Below are 22,036 nucleotides of genomic sequence, written 5' to 3'. Positions count from 1 at the left end.
TACAGAGAAGTTTGTTTGAGACATTTTCAGTTGCCATTGAGGCTACTGATATTGTGAAATTATTAAATGTACTTATTACAGAAACTTATTCAAACAAGAAACAACTACACATATAGAGCATTGCTGGCCAGGAGAACGTCATATATTTGCTGGCATGATTAGCTGTCGCTCCTTTCTGTTCCTTTTCAGGAGACTGAGGTCTTTTGGAGTGCATGGGGCGCTCCTGGAGACTTTTTATGACTCTGTGGTGGCATCTGCCATCTTCTTTGGAGTAGTTTGCTGGGGCAGCAGCATTTCAACTGCTGACAGGAAGAGACTGGACAGACTGATTAGGAGGGCCAGCTCGGTCCTGGGATACCTGCTTGACCCAGTGGAGGTGATGAGACAGAGGAGGATGATGGCGAAGCGGTCTTCTCTCATGGACAACCAGTCCCACCCCCTGCAGAACACCATCACAGCACTGGGGAGTTCTTTCAGCGACAGACTGATTCACCCTAAGTGTCTGAAGGAGAGGTATCGCAGTTTGTTCCTCACTGCAGCAGTAAGACTGTACAACCATGTCTCTCATACTCCATCCATTGACAGCAGTACCCCAATACTCAGCTGCTGAGCTCCTTCAACTCCTCCACCTGTCTGAACCTCCACCGGCATCATGACTCTGCCTGGACATCGATCACCCACCAGAAATATATCCACCATGGATCTCGCCTGACCTTTCACTCCGACGCCTCCAAACCAATCAAATTCATCTGGTTTGACACTGTGGTCGGGAAGTCGGCCACTGTGGTCGGGAAGTCGGCTAACGTCACCATCAAACAAGACCACACTAATGTCAACTTCGGATTGTTAAACATCCGCTCACTTACAAGCAAGGGTCATCTCCTCCAGGATCTTCTGAATGATCGTATGTTTGACTTCTTGTGTTTGACTGCTCCCCTTGGTTAATATTATACTATGACCACCGGACTCCCTTGCACCTCATATGTACTCAACCTCTTACTACTAGTCACTACTTAATGTCCTTCTTTAATGCCAAAGTTGACACATTTTTACCAGCCACTGACTCCTTACTCCTCCTATAGTTCATCCTCTTTGTTTCTCTCAGCCCCTCTCTCTCGTTCACTTTCAAGTTTCAATCTTCCCTCTGCTGTTGAAATTTCTGACTTCATTCAGAAATCCAAGCCATCCACCTGTCAGTTAGATCCTCTTCCTACTGTCCTAGTCAAAGCCTGCCTACCCTCTCTGGCCTCCCTAATAACTGTCATCATACATTCCTCCCTCACCTCTGGTCTTATTCCCTCATCTTTCAAATCAGCTGCAATAACTCCCATACTTAAGAAACCTGGTTCAGACCCCAACAATTTCTATAAATATCGTCCTATTTCTACACTTCCTTTTCTTTCCAAAATGCTTGAAAAAAAAGCTAATATCAGATCCATGCTCACTTATCTGACAATAACCTGTTCGAACAATTCCAGTCTGGTTTCCACCCCCTCCATAGTACAGAAACAGGCTTGGTAAAAATCACCAATAACCTCTTCATTGCAGCTGACTCCGGACTGTTTACACTCTTACCCTCCTTGATCTGACAGCAGCCTTTGACACCATCTCTCACCAGATTCTCCTCAGACTAGCCTCCATTGGCATCACCAACACACCCTTGGATTGGTTTGAATCATACGTCTCTTGTCGCATTCAGTTCATCCAACTCAAATCTTTCAAATCCCACCAATTTCCAGGACCTACAGGTGTTCCCCAGGGTTTTGTCCTGGGGCCCCTTCTGTTTTTCATATACTTACTTCCTCTTTGCCATATCTTCCGTAAATTTAAGATACATTTTTGCAATGCGGATGACACCCAGCTCTACCTTTCCACCAAACCTACCTCCATCCTCCCGTCAACCTCCCTCTCTGATTGCATACAGGAAATCAAATCCTGGTTCTCTTGCAATTTCCTCAAACTCAACAGTGATAAAACCGAAGTTCTCCTTATTGGCACACTATTTTTCCAAGCTCACATCAATAATGTTACCCGGTCCGGATACTTCCATCTACGTAACATTGATCGTCTCCGCCAGCGCCGCCATTCTCGTTCACACCCTGGTCTCATCCCGCATCGATTACTGTAACTCCCTTCTTTTTTGGTCCCTATCACAAATTTCTTCATAAACTTCATAAGTCCAGAATTCTACCACTAGCATCATACCCAGAACCCCCTCCATTAATCACATCACTCCTGTCCATCAGCAGCTTCATTGGCTCCTGGTGAAATACCGCATTGTTTTTAAGATTCTGCTCCTCACCCATCCATAATCTTGCTCCTCCATACCTTTCTGAACTCCTGCACATTTACACACCCTCCCGCACCCTCAGGTCTTCTTCTTCCATCCATCTCACTGTACCACCTGCCCGCTTGACAACCATGAGATCTAGAGCCTTCAGCTGCTCTGCTCCCATCAGACATCATAACATTGACTCTCTCCATTTTCAAATCCCATCTTTTTAAACGTGCATATTCAGTTTGAATGTCTTTCATTTGGACAAACTACATGTTTTATTCATTGTTCATTTTATTGATGTTTTTGATACATTGTTTTTTGTTGTGTTTTTATCTCTGCCTTGTAAGGTGACCTGGAATGCTCTGAAAGGCGCCTTTAAACAAAATGTATTAATATTATTATTATTATTAAATACGCCACAGGGTACAATATGCATGACAAATTAAGAAATGTCTTTTAAAAAATGGGGTAAGCTGGGGCCAATGCCAGAGCATCAGCTTTGACTATAGTTACTGTACACAACAACAACGTTGACAACTGCAGTCTTAGCCTCAACTTTTAATAGCATCACAAAAAATAGATTAAAAAGCATGGGCGGATTCAGCGGCGGGGCCAGGGGGCACTAGCTAAAATTGATGGGCCCCTGAAGTTACCCTGTTGTGGCAGTTGATTAAAAAAACTTAACAAAAAATCAACAAATAAAAAGTCACTTATTTACAATACACAGTGTGCTTGAACAAGGAACATTTTCCAAAATGTATTCAATGATGTGTGGCGCTAACACGAAACAAGGATCAGGAATTGTGCGTGGACGTTGGACATATAATCCTGATTTAGAAACATCCTAGATCCACTACAGCAAAACAGTTTATCATGTTTCGAGACTAAAACTAATGACTATCAGCTGAATAAAATGTGATGAAAAATATACATGATATAAAATCAGTGGTCCTGAAGCCACAATTCCATTTTTTTAAATGTAGGTCTAGGCACTGGTCTTTGATGTTATAAGACGAAGACTGCTCTTAGTATTGACTTTGCTGAAGAGAAAATCTGTTTCCATTTTCTCTATGTTTGTGGTTTTGGTATCAGTGAACAGATCATAAGATTGATAAATCACATTCAGCCTGTTGGTAAACGTGCCAATGGATCCATAATCTTCAACTGAGTTTCTAACCTAAGATGACATCTGTGTTTACTCATGACACAATTATTAAATGAGCAAAAAACACATCTGAGTTGTAATCAATCAACTAGTGAAGTTCTAATAGTGTAGGGGACAGAGTCATGAATGCAAAACAGGTTTCATCATAAATCCTTATTTTTACATGCACTCAAAACTAGGCATGGAAATATGCCCTCAGGCTCTTTAGATGTTTGTCAGACTTTGAGCTTGTGAGGCCCCACCCACGTCTGATTTGGAGGTTCTCAGCTCTTTTTCAAAGTCGAGGAATGGCCAGTGGCTAGATGTTACTCAGAAGCTGGAGTCTCACAGGGTTTTTTTGTGTTTGTGAAAACCACAAATGGTGTTGTTTTTACCATGTTGTTGATGTCTTTGTGTTTGTGTGTCGGAGTGAGCATGAGAGAGAAGGAGAGAGTGGAGTCAAGTGGGGCTGAGTTAATCAGCTCTACTATGTAATAAGATTTTATTCATTTTAAATAGTAGCGATCATTAAGTGATGGTTAGTGTTGATATTGTGGTGCTGGCCACAAACAAATCAACATATGGTTACTGATCATATAATAATATATAATACAGGGTTCAGCTAACTAGGTGGTCCTTCATTCCAACATTCAGTGGAATGTGTCCACATTCATGTGGCCCAGAACATATTTGCATTCACACAGCTAAAAGAATATGATCACGAGTCCTAGAACACCTCCAAACATGGTTTAAGGGATCAGATCTAAAGACATATTGAGGACACATTAGGGTGCGTTCACACTTACTGTCCAAGTACTGTCCACCTGTGATCAAATCACTTGGGACAGACGTTGATACCAGCTCTGAATAGCAGTGTAGAAGTTAGACAGAAAGACCTACTGCTTGGTCAAATTAGACAATTATTTGTAAGCTCAAAAATATCAATGGTTCCAGCTACTGTCAGCAGTTGGACAAATAAGCAGACAAAGCACAGATTGACCAGCTATCATTTTTAAGGGCTCATCATTTGTGGCGCAAAACTATCCAAACAGGTTCTCTACAACATGCTGAGCTAGGCCAACAAAAGAAGTGACAGACAAATGCGAGGTGTCTGTGCAGCCTGACACTCAGAACTTCACTGGGCCTTCATTCACTTCACAGTTTAACAAAGACACACCAACACAGTCAAACACTTAAAAGGTTCAGAGTGTATTGAATACAAAATAATCCTAGTGATGTTTTCACTAGTGGGTTTCATCTAAATTGTACACATTATTTTTTCTTTACCCTAGAATGGGCCCTTTATATTTAGAAACATTATATTTACTTCGGGAGCGGGTCCTCAATACGGAGGGCTCCATGTTTTGTACAGTAGCCCAAACTGGACAAATTATGACAACTGAAGGCCACCACAGGTTATCTTTCATGTGGGAAGGGGAGGGTGAGATGAGGGGTATTTAGCTTCATAGATGCAATTGATCAAAATTGATTCAAACTGACACTGGTTTGAATCGAGAGTACCTTCATTTTCATTTCTATGTTCTTTTTTGTTTATTGTCATGTTTATCAATTTCCTGAAATCATTTAGTTTATTTTTACCTATAACTGTAAATTAATACATATTTTACACACAATTTTCTGTGGGTCAACTGTTAGGACCCAGAGCAGCTGTGTCTTACTTGAGAAAGTTTTCCAGATCATCGCGGCTGCAGGATGACCAGGACAGGTCGCTGGGGTTTCTACCTTTCACCCATTCGCCGGACATGATGTGGGAGTGACCTGTGCAGGTGGCGTGGTCGTCATCGTGGCTCATTCCCATGCTGAAGAGACATGGATACAAAGACACTATGTCAAAGATTTGCGGAGCTGGTTGTCATCACAGTCCCTGTTTGTGGATCGTGTATATTATAAAGCATTTCTTTAATGAATGACTCTGTGACTCTAAAGGAAATGCTAAACCATGTTAAAGGAGACCTGTTGGATCAATACCATTACATAAGGACATTCTTACTCTGTCAATGTCACATAATTTTGATTGAAACTTCATTTAAAAAAAAAAAAAATGTTTGCAGTGTCGAGGTCCCGCCAATACACCTGTCCCTTACGAATTGTCTCAGCCTGTTTTAACAGCATCAAATAACTAGAACAAAGCTCATGAGGACTATGAAAACTTGAGCATACATCAGTGTGATTACCACTACCCTAAAATAACAGAACAAATAGTTGTGAATAAGGTTTTTAATATGTCTTTAATTGTTTTAATTTGGTCCACGTCCTATCTGCTAGCATGGGGTGTGCAGGGTTTACAATCTATTCTGAAGCCAGCCACCAGGAGTCATGTGGTCCATCTTACAGTCATTGGTTAACACACAGTAATGTGCATAGCAGTGTGAGCTTTTATTCAAGCCCATATAAGTAATAATAAAAAAAAAAGTATGTTCGGTAAAAGCACAAACGGCAACACAGACAGGGACGAGTCAAAGTTAATTAGAAGAGTAATGCAACAATTTTTTTCTATATCTGGGTCAATTGCAAATGACTGTGCTTACACTGTATGTTTGAATTCTCTGTGAAAGCAACAGGACAACTAAGTGTATCGTACTGAAACTAATTAACATTTATTCGAATTTTTATTGAGCAGCACATATAACAGCATCAAAAACTAGAGTGCAGTGAATCCCCCTCCACCAGCAGCACATCTGCAACATATTGATGGAGCAGAGCCTGAGGGAAGCTACTCACACACACGTGTGTGTGGGACACAAACAGGGAGGACTTCACTTTGGCACAGTTATTGTGTGTGTGTGTGTGTGTGTGTGTGTGCGTGTGTGTGTGTGTGTGTGTGTGTGTGTGTGTGTGTGTGTGTGTGTTCACTCAAAGCCATGACCTACATTTGCAAATTAAAAACAACAACTTAGTCTGAACTCCAGGCACAGACTCAGAAACTAATACATTACAAATATAGACTCTTTTTCTCTGGTTAAAATGAAAGCAATATAGAATTGCAGTGAAGGACTCATACTTGTCATACTTGTCGTCATCCTTAGCAAAGGACAGTGCAGCGCCTTCAAAGCAGAGGAAATACATCAGTGCCTAAGAACAGTCCAACTTGACCGGGCCCATGCAGACAGGTAATATAATCTTAAAAATATCTCAGATATCTTGTCATAACAGTTTGTACAATAGTGCACACTGTAAAGCACAACATATCTACCACAGAACATCATTCAATCTTCTGACCAAATAGAGAAGTAAAGTCAAGGTCTGATGCCTTTGCTGCAAGGCATCAGACCTTTAAGTCAGGGTTCATCTGGTAACTGTGAGCTATTTGGGAAGCCTGTGCTTTAATAACAAGCCATCCGCAAATGCAGCGTATATTTTTTCTGCAATATAATTTCGTAACCATAGCAACACCGGTGCATAAGTGCAGGCTGGTATCCTATACATATAAAACAAGGGTAACTTCTCACAGAAACTATACTGTAATACTCATAATACTGCAGTTTCTACCCATTTGTCATTATTATGAGATATGTTTGATTCGCAGACAGTCTACAGTCCACCTTGTTACACCAGCGTAACATTAACTATAAAAGCATGGCAGGATGGCATCACCAAACCTTGCCAATGAGTTAGTTATGTGCCCCAATATTTAATGACTTAATGTTAACTCTCAGTTTGTTTGTATTAAGTCTGTGAACACAAAAGGCAATCGTTCATTCTTTTTTCCTTGGTCTGGACAAAATTAACAGGTTTGAAAATGACCAGTACTGTTTTCACACTCAACCTGTTTGTGTTGGTTCAGGTGAACTTTGTGAATCAAATTCTGTCAGAGTGGTGTAATAGCAGATGTGTGATGTAACGATGCAAGAAGTGTGATCTACTCTTCTTACTTTAGTTATGGTTATAAGCAATTATTTCTTTGTGAGCTGTTTGTGACACCACAGAAGAAAACTAAAACTGTCCAATGAGGGTTCAACCAGTCGTGTGAGTTATTACTCACCTCTTGTCTCACTTGTAATAAGTCACTGATCTATGGGTGTGATGGCAACCTCGGATAGAATCCAAATTTCCAGACGTCCCTGAACCCACAAACTTCCAGGTATTAGACAAGTCAGGTGTCCCTTCTCAGTGGGCACCATTATGTGTGTGTGTGCATGTGTTTCAAATTACTGACTGTATCTTACTGTGCATTACATTAAATGCTATCCAGTTAAATGCCTGGAACATAAATGGATGTATGTAACCTAGACATCCAAAAACCATTGAAACCAAATACTTTCAAACCCCATAATAACTAAGTAAAATTAAAATTTTAGTATATATTTTTGCTAAATTATTATCACATTGACAAAAGTATCCAGACCCTTTACTATGACAATAGATATTTATCCCCTGTCGAAGTCTCATAGCTGATGATAAATCAGAGCAAAACCCAAGCCATAATGTAGAGAAGCTGCCTGCAGAGCTCAGAGACTGGACTGTGTGAAGGCACAGGTCTGGAAAAGGTTCCAACAAGTGTTAACAGTATTTAACATTCTCAAGACCCACAGTGGCCTCCTTGATTCTAAATGGAAGAAGTTCGGAACAACCAGGACTCTTTCTTAAGATGGCAGCCTGAACAAACTGAGCAATCAGGGGAAAAGGGCCTTGGCAAAAGGTGAACAAAATCCTGATAGTCACTCTGGCTGAAATCCAGAGATCATAAGATAAGTGTATGAGGACAACCGATTCTACGCATCATGACTGGTTTCATACATAAGTCACCAATGAATCAATAAATAAATCAATTATATTTGTATAGCCCATATTAAAAAAAATCACCATTTGTCTCACAAGGCTTTACAAGGTGCGACATCCTCTGCCCTTACCCTTAGCAAGAATAAGGAAAAACTACCAAAAAAAACCTTTTAACAGCGGAAAAAACATAGAAACCTCAGAGAGAGCTACTTGTGAGGGTTCCCTCTCCCAGGACAGACAGAAGTGCAATAGATGAACAGATCAACAAAATAACAGTATTTACAACATTGATTGGAAGAAACAGTTTGTAACATAACAGAAAAGGGCTGATAGAAATGAAGGGAGCAGCAATGACAAATCAATTGAGGAGTTATTGTCAGTACTGGTAAAGTATGTGAGTAGGCTTATTGTATCTACACCAATCGTAGAATCAGCGAGTTGAGTGATTCTGTCACACAGTATTTCCTAAAGGATTCCAGTACACACTAGCTGCATAGATGAAAATAGATGTAAAATGAGAAGACTATGGGCAAATTTGCTTTAGGTCACTATGAGGGAAGTTTGAAAGGATAACACTTCATTTGTGATCATTTATAGATGTTTGTCTCGGTGATGAGAAAAAAGGGGGAGAAGTTGGACAAAAAGAAGAGAAACCTGAGTTTCTGGTGAGTTTGTAAATGAGCTTGTCTGAAGTGTCACAGAGAATCAGACATTGTTGACACAGCAAACATCAGTCAGGGAACTTGCCCACTGACTGTTTGTGGACAAAAGAGAAAGAAAACCTCACCAGCAGTCAAATAACTCCAGAGCGTAAATACAGCTTGTTTGTTATCATTCGGTGAGACTTTCCAACTTTGAATAAAGCAACTTTAAAGTCTTCCAACTTCACTCTGCACTGCTCAAATGGTCACAAGGTTTATGATTAGATAAGATTATTTTTTTCGAGAAAGACTGAGCCTTTCTCATTATGCTGTTGATTTGACTGAAAGACACTGTTACATTAACATGATTATCCATGTTTTGAAGAAACAATCCAAAATTCTTATTGTTGGAAGTTTAAATGAAAATTAACCGATAACAGCAAAAATGTGGACAATAGAGCTAAAGTCAATGATGTGATGGATTGTCAAAATACAATGAAAAGAAAAAGAAAAGACAGTGAAACCTACTTGTGTCCCAGCTCGTGAGCAATGGTGAAGGCCAAATTGAGTCCATTGTCCTCTGCTAACACGCACTTCCTCTTGGCACTGCAGACACCACCCAGATAAGCGATACCTGTAGCACAATAAAATGACAATGAGTTTCATAAAATTGGGTAATATTATTACATTTCATTAATATAATCTTTCAAGGTCCAAGTCATACTGCCCCTTATTTCCATTTCTATGATTCTCATTAGACCTCAGCCAACAACCAAATTAAATGGTAAGTCGACTGTATTATATATAGCCCATTTCTAGTCTTACACTGCCACTCAAAGCATTTTATGAGTACTATTCACCCATTCACACATACATTGATCACGTTCTTTTCTACCAGACATGAACAAACCAGTGGTATATCATCAGCAACATACCAAAGGACACTTCAAAATGCAGACTGGTGAAGTCAGGGATCAAACTTCTGAAAATTCTGACCTGCTCTACCTCCAAAGCCACTCATTAAACAACTCAGTCAGGCTACTGAGGCCCTAATGTCCATTGCAAAGAAGACTTAAGTTTGGATTTATGGTTTGATAGGTCTTGAAAGAGGTCTCATCAATACTACCATACTGTATAAGAATACTGGTGTATCAAAGCATGGCAGAGATAATAAAATAGTCATAAAGATTTTGAAAAATTTAACTATAGACTTGTGAAAACACTGTGTTTATGTTCCCTGCTGATTCAAAGTGGCAGAGGGTGCCAGCAAATGTTTCTAGTGAATATGACCCGGCTTAAGAATTCCTCATTATCGAAATAAAGATGGATTCAACCATACTGGACTAAACTAGTCACATCAGAGGTGCAGGACCTGGACAGGACATAGTATCAGACTGTTAGGCCTCAAGTCACCTTAATAGGTGAAACAATTGACAGGATAAACAACTCATACCTTTCAAGCGCAACTAGTAAACACACTGAATGCTTCAGCAAACATGAGTGGTGAAAACTGTTGAAAAACAACTCAGCCTATCAGTCAGCCTTTTATCAAGGCATTATCTGAGGTGAGCGTTACAGATCTACATGTGTCTCGCACACACACACACCTGGCTTTCTTTCTTTTTGCCTCTGGAGCAAGGCCATGTTGCCTCATTTGAATCCAGACAGAAATTCAATCATTGGCAATAATACGACAATTGAAGCAAGATGAGATTTATAAAGAGAGAAAAACCTTGACAGAGAGAAAGAGAAGAACAGAAATCCAGAGAGACAGGGAAGTTTGGGCCTTATCAGTCAACATGGCAAACACATGCATTACATCACTGGTGCATGAAGTGAATGAGGTTTCAGGATTTAGGTCTGTGTGATAAGACAGATCTGTTTTAGAAGAAACACAGAGAAACACCTGGAGGTATTCAAGTCTCTGCTAGCACAGTGGAACAATAAATTCAAAAAGTTAAGAAGATATGAAATCGAGGCTTAATGGGAGCTTTCCTGTTGTGTCTGCATCATTATCAAACTGCATTCAGTGCTGGGATATTTGTCTTCATTAGTTTACTACACCAAAGCAATCTGTCTTACATATGTCATCTATGTATGAGGTTAGAGGAAAAGGTACCAACTTAAAATTAGCTAACTTAGCTGGCAAAATACTGAGCGTGCCATCCAATAACGCCGTAGTGTGATAACGAAACAAGAGGTATCAACGATATATAAAGCACCACCTTGCAACTTGATGGGACGGATTCGACAGTTATGTAATGTATCAAACCATATTTGTCTGAATCCATTTCATAAGGCAGAGGTCTTCAACAGGGGGTCCGCGGAGGTACTGCAGGGGGGTCGCGAAATTTTATACAATATATATAGTAGGGGGTCCCTGCTCCATCAGTTTGGGGGTCCTTGGCCTGAAAAATGTTGAAGACCCCTGTCATAAGCTGTCATTGGCACACTGCAGTGATAAGATAGGAATAGTCATGGTGTTATTTTTCTCTTGATTTCTTTTGTCATTTAAAAAAAAACTATCACATGGACAAAAAAAACTGGACTTTCACTGGAGAAAGAAGTGTTATCTGTGCCAATAAGGTTCAAGGTTTATTACTAGTTGAGGGCACTCAGAATGTGATTCAGCATTCCAAAGAGCCACACAAATGGCTCAGTCAAAGTATACCCATTCTTGGTTTTAAAAAATAAAAAAATAAATGAAAAGGATCAGAGGATTACAACCGTGATAACGTTCCTGAGTCATTAAATCTTGTCTAATAGAATTATAAACCTATATCACATTTTTGTTTGATACAAAAAGCATTGATATTACAATACTTCCAGCAGGATGGTATGGGAGTGGGGAGGTGATTTAGTGTCATTCACAATGCTGAGGGCCATTTCACCTTGCATCATTGATTTGGTTTATGGAGAACTTAAAAGCACTGTGCTTACTGTTTGCTGTGAGAAAGTGCGGTAAGGTTCCCAACCAATACAGTGATGCAGTGGTCTTGAAGCCCTCATTGGAGACTTTGTAGAACTTAGTGATAGGATATGTGGAGGGAGGGTCACCATCTTCAGTTGATGCAGTAAGTGAAAACAGTACTAGGCTTTTTTTAGGTTGTATTGTCATGTGTAAGTTCTAGGAGAGGACTTACAGTATGATTAAGAACGTTTTGCAACTGACACTCACAAACTGGTGATCAGTGTAAAACCTTAATCCAGGTAGCCTAGCAACATTAACTCATGGGCTATAATGCAATTGAGATGAAAAAACACTAGGTGCACAGATGGAGCACCATCATGTCTACATGGTTAAAACAAAAAGATGTCAGTGAAAATGCCCTACTAGCAGGTAGGCTTTCTCAAATGACCCCACCCTGTCAGTGAATTGTTCCAATTACAAGTGTTCCCAAGAGGATGTCCATGGTGAACACATTCAGATCTCTCTAAAGACATTCTAAAGAAACCCTTGTCCTTTTAGGAAACCCTCTCCAAATGCCATACTATCAACAGGCAAGGGTAAGCAACGGAAAGGTATTGTTGTTAAGAGCTAACAAGTTAAGCAGCTGCGCCTTCTTGGTGGTGACCGTCTTTCTTTCAGTTTTTGATTTTCTCTTTTCTGAATCACACACTGCACCATCAGCATTAAGACTGACAGTGGTTTTATTATTGCTTAACCTTGAAAAGAACTTGGTTAAAGCTTTGCGTGACGCATATAATTTTTCTTCTGAAGTGACCCTCTCAGGGTACAGATAGGGAGTAAATAAATTTAGGCACAAGAAGAACCCTGTACTTCTCGATAACTGTGAACTGGTTGAACAAGGTGGGCTGTTACAGAGCATTGACTGGGAAGCTGATAAAATTCTTCTTTACAATTTCCAAACTCTCTCAGAGAGCCTCAGGGCAGGGATCTTTCTGAACTTTCTCTAACCACAGCTCCTATATTAACTTTCACATCTTCCCATTTGTGGGGCGGTAGGATCGGCCTGATGTGGATATCAGGGTGGTGGCGGTGAAAGACATGTTGCCTCATTGGTTTCAGCTCTGAGAGCCACTGGCTGCTCTGGGACTTAAAATCTATGGCCCTTGAATCTACCGCTGTGTCTTCTTGATGGCTGCGCCAAGGAAAAGTTAAGTGGAAATCCAGAAAAGGACAGGAGCTCAAGTAATGCAGTGTAGGGAACTGCAGAAGGATACAAATTCAGCTTCACCCCCTGGCAGATGGTGTAGTAGTGGAGCTTCCATGACTACTCAAACCAAAAGGAACTTCCATTAGTAGCATACCAAGCAGTGTTAGAAAGACCAAGCATTTCTATTATTTCAGTACCCTTACACAACTCTCTCTCACGCAACACATTATGGAGAAATAAGAGGACTTTTAAGGGAACACTTAACGAATTATGAACTGGATTCAAAACCACACCAAAATGAAAAATATAAATCAAAGGCTGATCCAACTTGCATGAATTTCATCACGGCAACTCATAATGTGACTCAGTAGCGTGTATGGCCTGTATGCACTCCCGATAATGTCTGGGCATGATGCTCCTGATGAGTCCTGGGGATCTCTTCCCAGACCTGGATCAGGGCATCAGTTAGCTCCTGGACTGTCTTTGGCGGTACTTGGTGGCGTCGACTCTGCTGGGCGACACATACAGTGACATACACGTAGAATGGAGTCAAATTTGAACTGCCTTAAGGCTACTACACTGGACTGACCTGGTTAGTTTCCCGAATTTTAAAACCTTACATTGCCAACAGCTGTCAAATCTATGTCAAATCCATTAAATAATAGGCTACTTGTTAATAATAGGTCTCCACTTCATCTTCTCAGTAGGCAGCAACCACCAAAATTGGTTGCAGCAATATGACTGCACTACACAAATATGCTTTAATGTTTCTTAATCTTGTCACCAAACAAGGACAAGACCTTTGTTGCTTCACCTCATCTCATCTTCTCTCAACTGAAGATGACCTTAGGTCAGCCAGTAAAAGCAGCTAAATGATGCGAATACAATTTTACATAGCCACTATTCACCAGAGGCAAACTCTTCCAACACCACACGATGGTACAGCTCAGGGGTCTCATTTATAACGGTTGCGTACGAACAAAATGGGGCCTGAAACGTGCGTACGCCACTTCTCAAGCAAACGTGGGGATTTATAAAAACAAACTTAACGGGAAAATGTGTGCATTTCCACGCAAACTCTGACCCATGTGTACGAACATTTTGGAGACGGGAAAATGGCAATGCAGACGTGAGGTGGTGAACTGAAGCCAGATTGTTGATCCACTTCATCATTAACATTAAAATCAACAGCATTATTTTTGCATGCGCAAACTGTTCCATAAGAACCTTCAATTAAAAAAGATATAAAACAACTTGCAGTAAATTACGTTCAGATACCATTAAACAGCCGAGGCATTAATAGTTTTTAATAATATCATCTAACACTCTGCGTAAATCATCAAGGACGAGTGTGTGTAAAATAGCTGCAGTGAACGTAACTGTGCCATCAGGCGAACAGAGCACACAGGAGATCACTCACAAAAAAATAAAAAAACTATTCACTATCCAAATAATATCCCAGAGTGGAGGTTAGGATCCACTGATGTGTGAAGTAATTGATCCGATTGCTCTAAATATATATATACTGCGGTGACACTCGTGCGTAATGATGCGTGATGGATGCACGTGAATGGAAGGATGAGGAGGAAACAAGGGTTCAGCGATCACAAAGAGTTTTTATCCCATGATGATGACTGATCAGCTGGTGGACTGTGATTTATAAAGTGAGCATTGTGTTCAGGTGTGAGTGCACAAGGTTTTATAAACCGATTTATTTTTTGCGTACGCTGAAATACCTGGAGACCACATGATGAACAGTTTCAGCTTGAATGCAAAGTGAGGAATAACTTCCTCAAACTCTCCGGTACATTTCATCTTGCTACAGCATTGTGCAGAATGGTAAAAGTAAAATACAAACATGGTGTATTTGGATTGGACTGGGCTCAAGCTGAAGCTCTCTTCACTGGAAACATTTTGGGCTGATGAAAACAGATGTTGGCCTGTATTTGAACATGTGTTTCTTTTCCTCTTCACTGGTTTGCTGTTTTTACAACCAAGCATGCTTAGGTAGAGGCTGTAATTACGTGTGTATAATGTGTATGATCTGAGGGAATTAGAGGAAAGCATCCTTGATGTTTTTATTCAAATAAAGAGGGAAGACTTAAAGAACACCTGCTGCTAAAGAAGAGGATTCATGCTGAGTAAGCTCTGTCCTTTTTTGAATGACTTGCTTCCATCCTGTTTTAGCAGCTGTTTATAATCCAGACACCACTGATAACAAACCCTATATTTGTATTTTAATATCCTTAGGTCAGCCACACTACCTGGACTAGATTTTTGAGTTTTGGCACCTCTGTGTCTGGACATTCAAGTTTTTTTCTATATTTGAGAACCCTTTGCAAATAGGCCTAAATACTGCAGATGTTTTGCTGGAAAATCCTGATTCAGCTTGTACTAATTATATGCAGTTTTGAGATCAAATATGTCATGACTATAACCCTATGGTTATAGTCATAACCCTATGTTTATACAAACATAATTGAATTGGATAAGTTGATAAGAAATGACCAACTCACCATTCACATATTGTTTTGATGTCTTTCATTGGAATTAATGACCCGCCATGTTTGGTCCATCGCCCAAGGTCCTCATTAGCAGACATGATTACCTTTACGTGACACTGAATGCTACTGAGCAAGCCTTTACCATCCTGGCCGATAAGCTCATGTGAATAAAACACAGTGAGGTCAGAGATGTGACTGAGATTTTCTGCAGCATCAAAGATCCGTTGAAGCCAGCACTTCTGAGGCTTAAGCCCCCACACAAAGAGCTGTGATCCACTGTGCTGTGGTTATCAGTGGTGGGTTTTGACCTGGTGTTAGGGGCTAGCTGACTGATCAAACACTGATGTGTTGGCTCACATAGCTGGCAGCACATCCAGCCAGACAGCCTCAAAAGAGCCACAAAGCCTTATCAGGCCTCTGGACTCACAGCACTGTGCTGCCCACAAGCAGCTTCGGCCAGCCATTTATTTTGCGCTAATTAGCCGTTACAACATGAAGGGCTTTCCAATGAGCCACTGAATCCTGGGCAGTCAATGCTCCCAGTGCTGACAACAGAGGCCTGACTCAGCCTGGAAGAGACGCTTTGTTCACCCTCTCACGCACACATAGATACACATGCCTACACATGACACATGAAAATACTGGCTCACGATAGATTGACCCCACTGACCTTAATGTCACACTAATGTTCCCCACTTATTCACACACTACAATAAAATAGAAAATGTTGCAGACACACATACTGTACACAGATAGAAGACTTGGACTTGCACACCAACATACACACATTGCATAATTGATGAACAAACAAAGATAGAAAATGTAAAAATAAGAAGCAAATTAGATTAGGAATAAGGAAGAAATGATGCAGGAAGCCAGGGTGTTTGGTTTGTCCCATATCTAATATGTCATATTTATCCTTTAAAAAAAATAAGAACTATAATCTATTGAACAGTTAAATCTGTTTTTAACTAATGTACAGGCAGCTTGACTGTGAGCTGGGTGAAAGCAATAGCAGTTTGGGAGCCGAGGCTTTGTATTCCTTAATACTGGGATTGTCACATCTCACCTGACTACTTAAGCTATGTTAACATAATGTTTTCTCGCTTTCATTCCGTGTTTCCTGTTTTATTTTGGTAGCCTGTGTGTCTTTTCTTTTCAGACCACATGTCCTGTCAAGGTTCCCTCCTGTCTGATTGTCTCACCTGTGTGTCATCTCCTTCCCTGCCTTTATGTGTATTAAGTCTGTGTGCTTGCCTCAAGCCTACTCTGGTTTTACTTCCAGCGACTACCTCCTAGTTTTAGCTTTTCGTGTACTGACCATTTTCTAAGTTAAACGACTTTGCCTCTGAGTCGTGCTATGGAGTCTTATTCTGCAGAGCCACTCGTAACAGGGATGGTGGGATAGTAACATTATATTTTCAAACAGTGGGAAAGGTTTTTGTCTTTCTTGTCTTTATCAGTACAAGTCTTGCAATAGACGTAGCTCTGCTGGTTATCCTAACAATTCCATCTCATTGACGTTGTGAAACCTTTCTGTGCACCTCACACAAAAACATTGTGTGGGTGTGTTGTTGTATCTCTCTCTCTCTCTTCCTCTCATACACACACAGTGAATGAATCAGCTGACTTGTGCAGAGTCACCTCCTACCAGTGAGCAGCTACTCCATAAAGTCAACCGTGACTCTCCAGTCCTCTGGACATCGTTTAACATCAACATCCCACCAACCCCCTAATCTCCCAGTTACAACCCTGCTCCAGAAAAGCAAACACAGGAAATAGGATACTACTACAAATATTACTTACATCCCAGTCCCACCCACCATCAAACTCGGGGTTAGACTTTCATCAATTTGGCAACATATGAGAACAGGGTTTGTCCAAATATCTCACATTACTCAGCCTGTATCAACCTTATAGTTTTTTATAGATTTTAAAGTCTAGGCAACTAAAGGTAATGAAAAAAACTTAAATACCCTAAAAAATTATGTATTATCCTAGAAAATTAAACCAGAAAAATAATGTTCTCATTAATTGCACATTAGCCCCAAATGATGGTTGAGTGTAGGCTAAGGTTCCAACGACCCTGATCACCTCGTGCACTTTTGAGCTACTATAAATACCTGGGTCATGTTAAGTAGCTGATCATGCAGAGGCACCCTACACATAGTTTAAATAACTGAAAGGCAGCAAGAAAAAACATTTAATGTTAGTTGATTTACTCACATGGATATTTGATTGTTAAAGATTCAGCTATATTTACTTCAGTATTTTGGTTTAATATTATCTGCAAAACATTCTTAAATCCACAAAAGCACATCAAGTCACCAGTGTCTTTCATTTAGGCTCAATGTCTAAAACTCCAAAAGTTTTGCCGGGGATATCATTGTAATAAGATTGTTAGATCTTAAATAAACCAATGCTATTGCTTGCAGTTACTAAAGTGACAAACCTATAATATGCAAATAACATCTATACTAATCCAGGTGAATCAAATTACCAGGTAAATGCTCAGAACATGTTTTCCTGCTTCCCTCCGTACTATGGCAATAATGGTACAGCACAATGACATTTACCATTCATCCAAAGGAAATTTAAAAGCTTGGATGCTCTGCATTATTTCAAGCATAAATCAAAAGCACACAGCTTCAGGCTACTTGCAGTGGTCTGCAAGTAGACCACTGCTCTTGCTTGCTCTGAAGTGGACCATTATTAAAGGAGATATTTCTACTGCTGACTTTCTTCTAGAACCTGTGCATCTCAGTAGACCTCCATTTTTCCCCATCATTTAAGAAGAGCCTCTGTTATTTGCAGTAGTTGTGTGCTATAATGGATTTACTAAGTGTGAAGAAGAGGCAACTTTAGAACCTGTGTGGGTTAATAAGTGTCAAACTACTAGTGAATTAGTTGTGAGCAAAACCTAACCTTAGAATGGGGAACATGAAGTAAGAAAGACTTCATTTAGAGTTTTTTGGACACTATTAACACTTGCAGTTTTGTGTTTTGTTACATGTGAATAGAACATATTTATTAAGTGTTATGAAGGGAGAATGACTATTCTTTTGGTACTACCACCATATAAGACCCATACTGAGCAAAGCATATTAAGATTGTAATTCATGTACAACAACTACCTTACTTACTCTCAATAAGCAGTAATGAGTAGGTTATTGAGAGAAAACTGTTAGTTAATGGCCTAGTAGTTGTTGAACAAAGTCATGCGGAATAAGGCATTAATAAGTGCTTTATAATGACTAATAAAGAGCCAATATGCTACTAATATGCATGCTTATAAGCAACTGGTTAATGGTTAATATGTGTTCCCTAAAATAAAGTGTTACCAAAAATTGATTTGTGCAGTTTTCATTTGATGTTCAATACATATAATAGATTCAGACGAGTGAATATAAAAAGAAATGCAGAGTCATCCCCATTGTCCCGTGTATATTGGAGATGTTTGTACAGTTAAAACAGCTCAACAACTGTGGTTCCATGGAATCTGGTGACAGCCTGGAGAGGAGAAACAGAGAGGGGGAAACGTGGGTGGCAGGGGTTTCAAGGCAGGACCTTTAATGAGTGCTGTGATTATAGTGAGGCTCAGAGTGGGTCACACACTTTGGGCCTACTTGCACAAAGAGCAGGAGTGTTCTCATTGTGCAGGAAGATTAGCAAGCTGAGAGTATTATGGTAGGGCAGAGCTGTGCAGGGCCAGGAGCTGCCACAATGCCTCACAACACAGCCCTGCCTCTGTCTGCATCTCCTTCCATTACCTCATAGCTATGTGCATGCAGATAATATGTGATAATGTGTGGGAAGTGGTGTTATGAAGGGTAAGACTGAGATATTAGCTAATCCAAGCTCGTCCATATAAGTTTTATCCACTCCTCATATGAAGGCTTTTTCTTTGTACATACTTAATTAGCCATTCATTGTATAGCTGAAAAATCCAACATTGGTTGTCCATGGAAAAGCCTTTCCACTCTATGGCCTTGCTAATAGGCCATAGAGTGGAAAGGCTAGTATCATGGCTGGATAATAGCATGGCTGGACTAATGCATTGTTTCATCAGGATCAGCTTATCATTGTTACATTTAAAAGCAGAGTGCCCGGCTTCATCAGGACTGGCAGGGGTAGGGTTAGAGTTAAAAAAGAAAGAGGAAAATAGGTAAGCAGTAAAAAGGGAAGACAAAACTTTTCCCTCACTCCTGTGGATAAATAAGGCTGACTTATTTCAGTGTACATACATTAATTAAAAAAATACCAACATATATTCTCTACATATGCCTATACATACTTCACTACATGAACCGTCACCCTCTTTATGAATCATACTTAAATGTTAAACATTTGTGCATACTCAATATTATGGTGACTGTAATATCATCATCACCTTCAGACAAGAGAATTCTGACATCTGCTTATATAAAACTCAAAATGAACCCAGATAAAAATAACTTTTCCCTGAAGAATACTGTCCACAAAATTCCCAAACTGTCAGAACATCATGCAGGGGTTAGTCCTGAGATTCAGGGGGAAGAAAGCCACAAATGTGACAGGTCATGATTGTTATAGCCTCCAACATGCTCACCTATGGTGTGTAATAATGTGTGCGAGGGTAAGAAAATCACCAACTGTGCATTTGAAATATCCTGGTAAGGGCACACCTGATTAATGTTACAGAAAAATTTAGCTTATATGCCGGGCCACACTGCTCACCTCACCTATGCAAGATGGCTGCTTCACTGAACTGCTGCAGGTCACTGATGCACATGCAGTGTTCCACCAACAGTGTTGCTAATGCTAGCCCTGTCTATTTACAGAGAGTTTAGAGAGAGAGTGAGAGAAAGAAAACCATGTGTTCTTTTTACTTATTATTAACCTATACTTACTTATAACTTGTCATTAACCATATTTGGACACCTTGTCCATTAGTTCATGTGCATAGCTTGAGCTAACTCTTTGACTGGATGGGGGTAGGCAGTAGGTCTGAATGGAAATTTGAAGTCAGCTTTATCCGCCATTATACTAAACTAGGAAAGTGTTATTGCTGAAATGCATGTTGTCATATTAAAAAAACACATTGGGTTGTTGCTTTTAGTAAGTATTATAAATACCACCAAAACCTGCAACTTTGCATAAAAAAAAATATTAATAGTAATTACTCCAAATGCAAATTGATCTCAATGTTGCAGGACCCGATATGAAGCTTAGTGGCTCCTGAAAACCCAGCAGCAATTGGAATTACGAGGCAAGTACTCATTCATGAAACATACTCGCTCAAACATGCTGGTACACACACACACACACACACACACACACACACACACACACACACACACACACACACACACACACACACACACACACACACACACACACACACACACACACACACACACACACACACACACACACACACACACACACACACCTCATAAAAGAGATGAAAAGTGTCTAGGGGCCCTCTCGTAATTTCAGTTTTAGACAGTAAGTGTGGAAACATCGATACTCCCTCCTGTTCAAAAAGGGGAATTCCTCCTCATATGAAAATCAGGAGATCAACTGGACTTAGGTCAAAGGTGTATTTAGTATGACAAGGCTTCTGACCACATATCACAGCGTCTAACTGACATATAGTCCTCGCACAATTCCTCTGATTTGTTTAGTTATTTCATTCTGTCTCTGTGTCATTTACACTGCAGGGAAAGTGTGTGCCCTTTGGTAATCTAAATATAGCAAAAAAACAATCTCATGTGGTCAAATAAGGAAACCAGCACAAAAGAAAACTGCATTGGCTTTTATGGCCTGTGGCCAGTTCTTTGACTTCTAAGGGCATAAATCACAATCGTGAATAGAAGAGGTCCAACATTACATAATAGAGAAACAGAGGTTCACAGTGGCAGAAGAAATCCTTGCAGAAACTTGAATCTAAAATCTCAGACTGACAACTAAGAACAGGGTTCATATGTATATAAGCCAAATGTTTTCATCATTTTAAAAGAAATAAGAAAATTAAAAAAGTAAATTTGAAACGAAAAGTTCTGGTTTGATCTTAAACTTTGAAAATTTAAAATAACGTACACAAGAAAAAATAAGTGAAAGGAAAGGTTTTTAAGTTAAATATTTTTATCATAAAATTCTGGGACTTTTTGGAATAAATTATTTATTTTTCAGTTGCAGATTTAATGTTTTAAGACCAATATTTGTATTTGCAGTTTCAGATCTTTTTTCGGGTTCAGACTTTTGTCCCTGATCTGGCATGGGGGGTTGTGGCATCAACTGAGAGGGCCTGGGATCAGAATAAGAAAGGCTATCCCTTTAGGTGGATCATCTGGGAAATGATCCCAAGAAATTATGATTACTGGTGGTGTTTGTAACATGGACATAAAATGAGGGAAAAGATTTCTTAAGGTGGGGAATGTGACAGAGAGTGATATAATCACAATTAACGCTAGCCCTATGCCGTTAGATAACATTAGGAGTGAATTCTACATTTCTAGAGTGTCCAGGCTCCACCTTACTCTAGAAATGTAAAATTCACTGCTAACATTAATCACTGTGGTCATGTGGTCCATCGTTTGTGAAAACCCGGTCACGCCAGCCACTGCTTG

At 40.0% G+C, this 22,036-nt stretch overlaps 1 protein-coding gene across 4 annotated transcripts in view; it reads right to left on the bottom strand.

The window, feature by feature from the left end:
* adamts17 (ADAM metallopeptidase with thrombospondin type 1 motif, 17) overlaps positions 1-22,036 on the bottom strand; it is a 108,667-nt gene that overhangs the window by 39,534 nt on the left and 47,097 nt on the right. For all 4 annotated transcript variants that reach the window (XR_004613492.1, XM_034581651.1, XM_034581652.1 and 1 more), the window contains exons 8-9: positions 9,332-9,437; positions 5,102-5,242 (exon numbers count right to left, since the gene is read on the bottom strand). Coding sequence is in view for 3 of the 4 variants with exons in the window: in XM_034581651.1 (XP_034437542.1) it covers positions 5,102-5,242; positions 9,332-9,437 (247 nt within the window). In the remaining variant the exon portion in view is untranslated. The remainder of the gene's footprint in view (positions 1-5,101; positions 5,243-9,331; positions 9,438-22,036) is intronic.

This window comes from Hippoglossus hippoglossus, chromosome 3 (genome assembly GCF_009819705.1).
Source record: "Hippoglossus hippoglossus isolate fHipHip1 chromosome 3, fHipHip1.pri, whole genome shotgun sequence".
Classification (NCBI taxonomy): Eukaryota; Metazoa; Chordata; class Actinopteri; order Pleuronectiformes; family Pleuronectidae; genus Hippoglossus; species Hippoglossus hippoglossus.
Note: the sequence above shows the minus strand (reverse complement) of the source record. Positions and strands in the feature narration are given on the sequence as shown.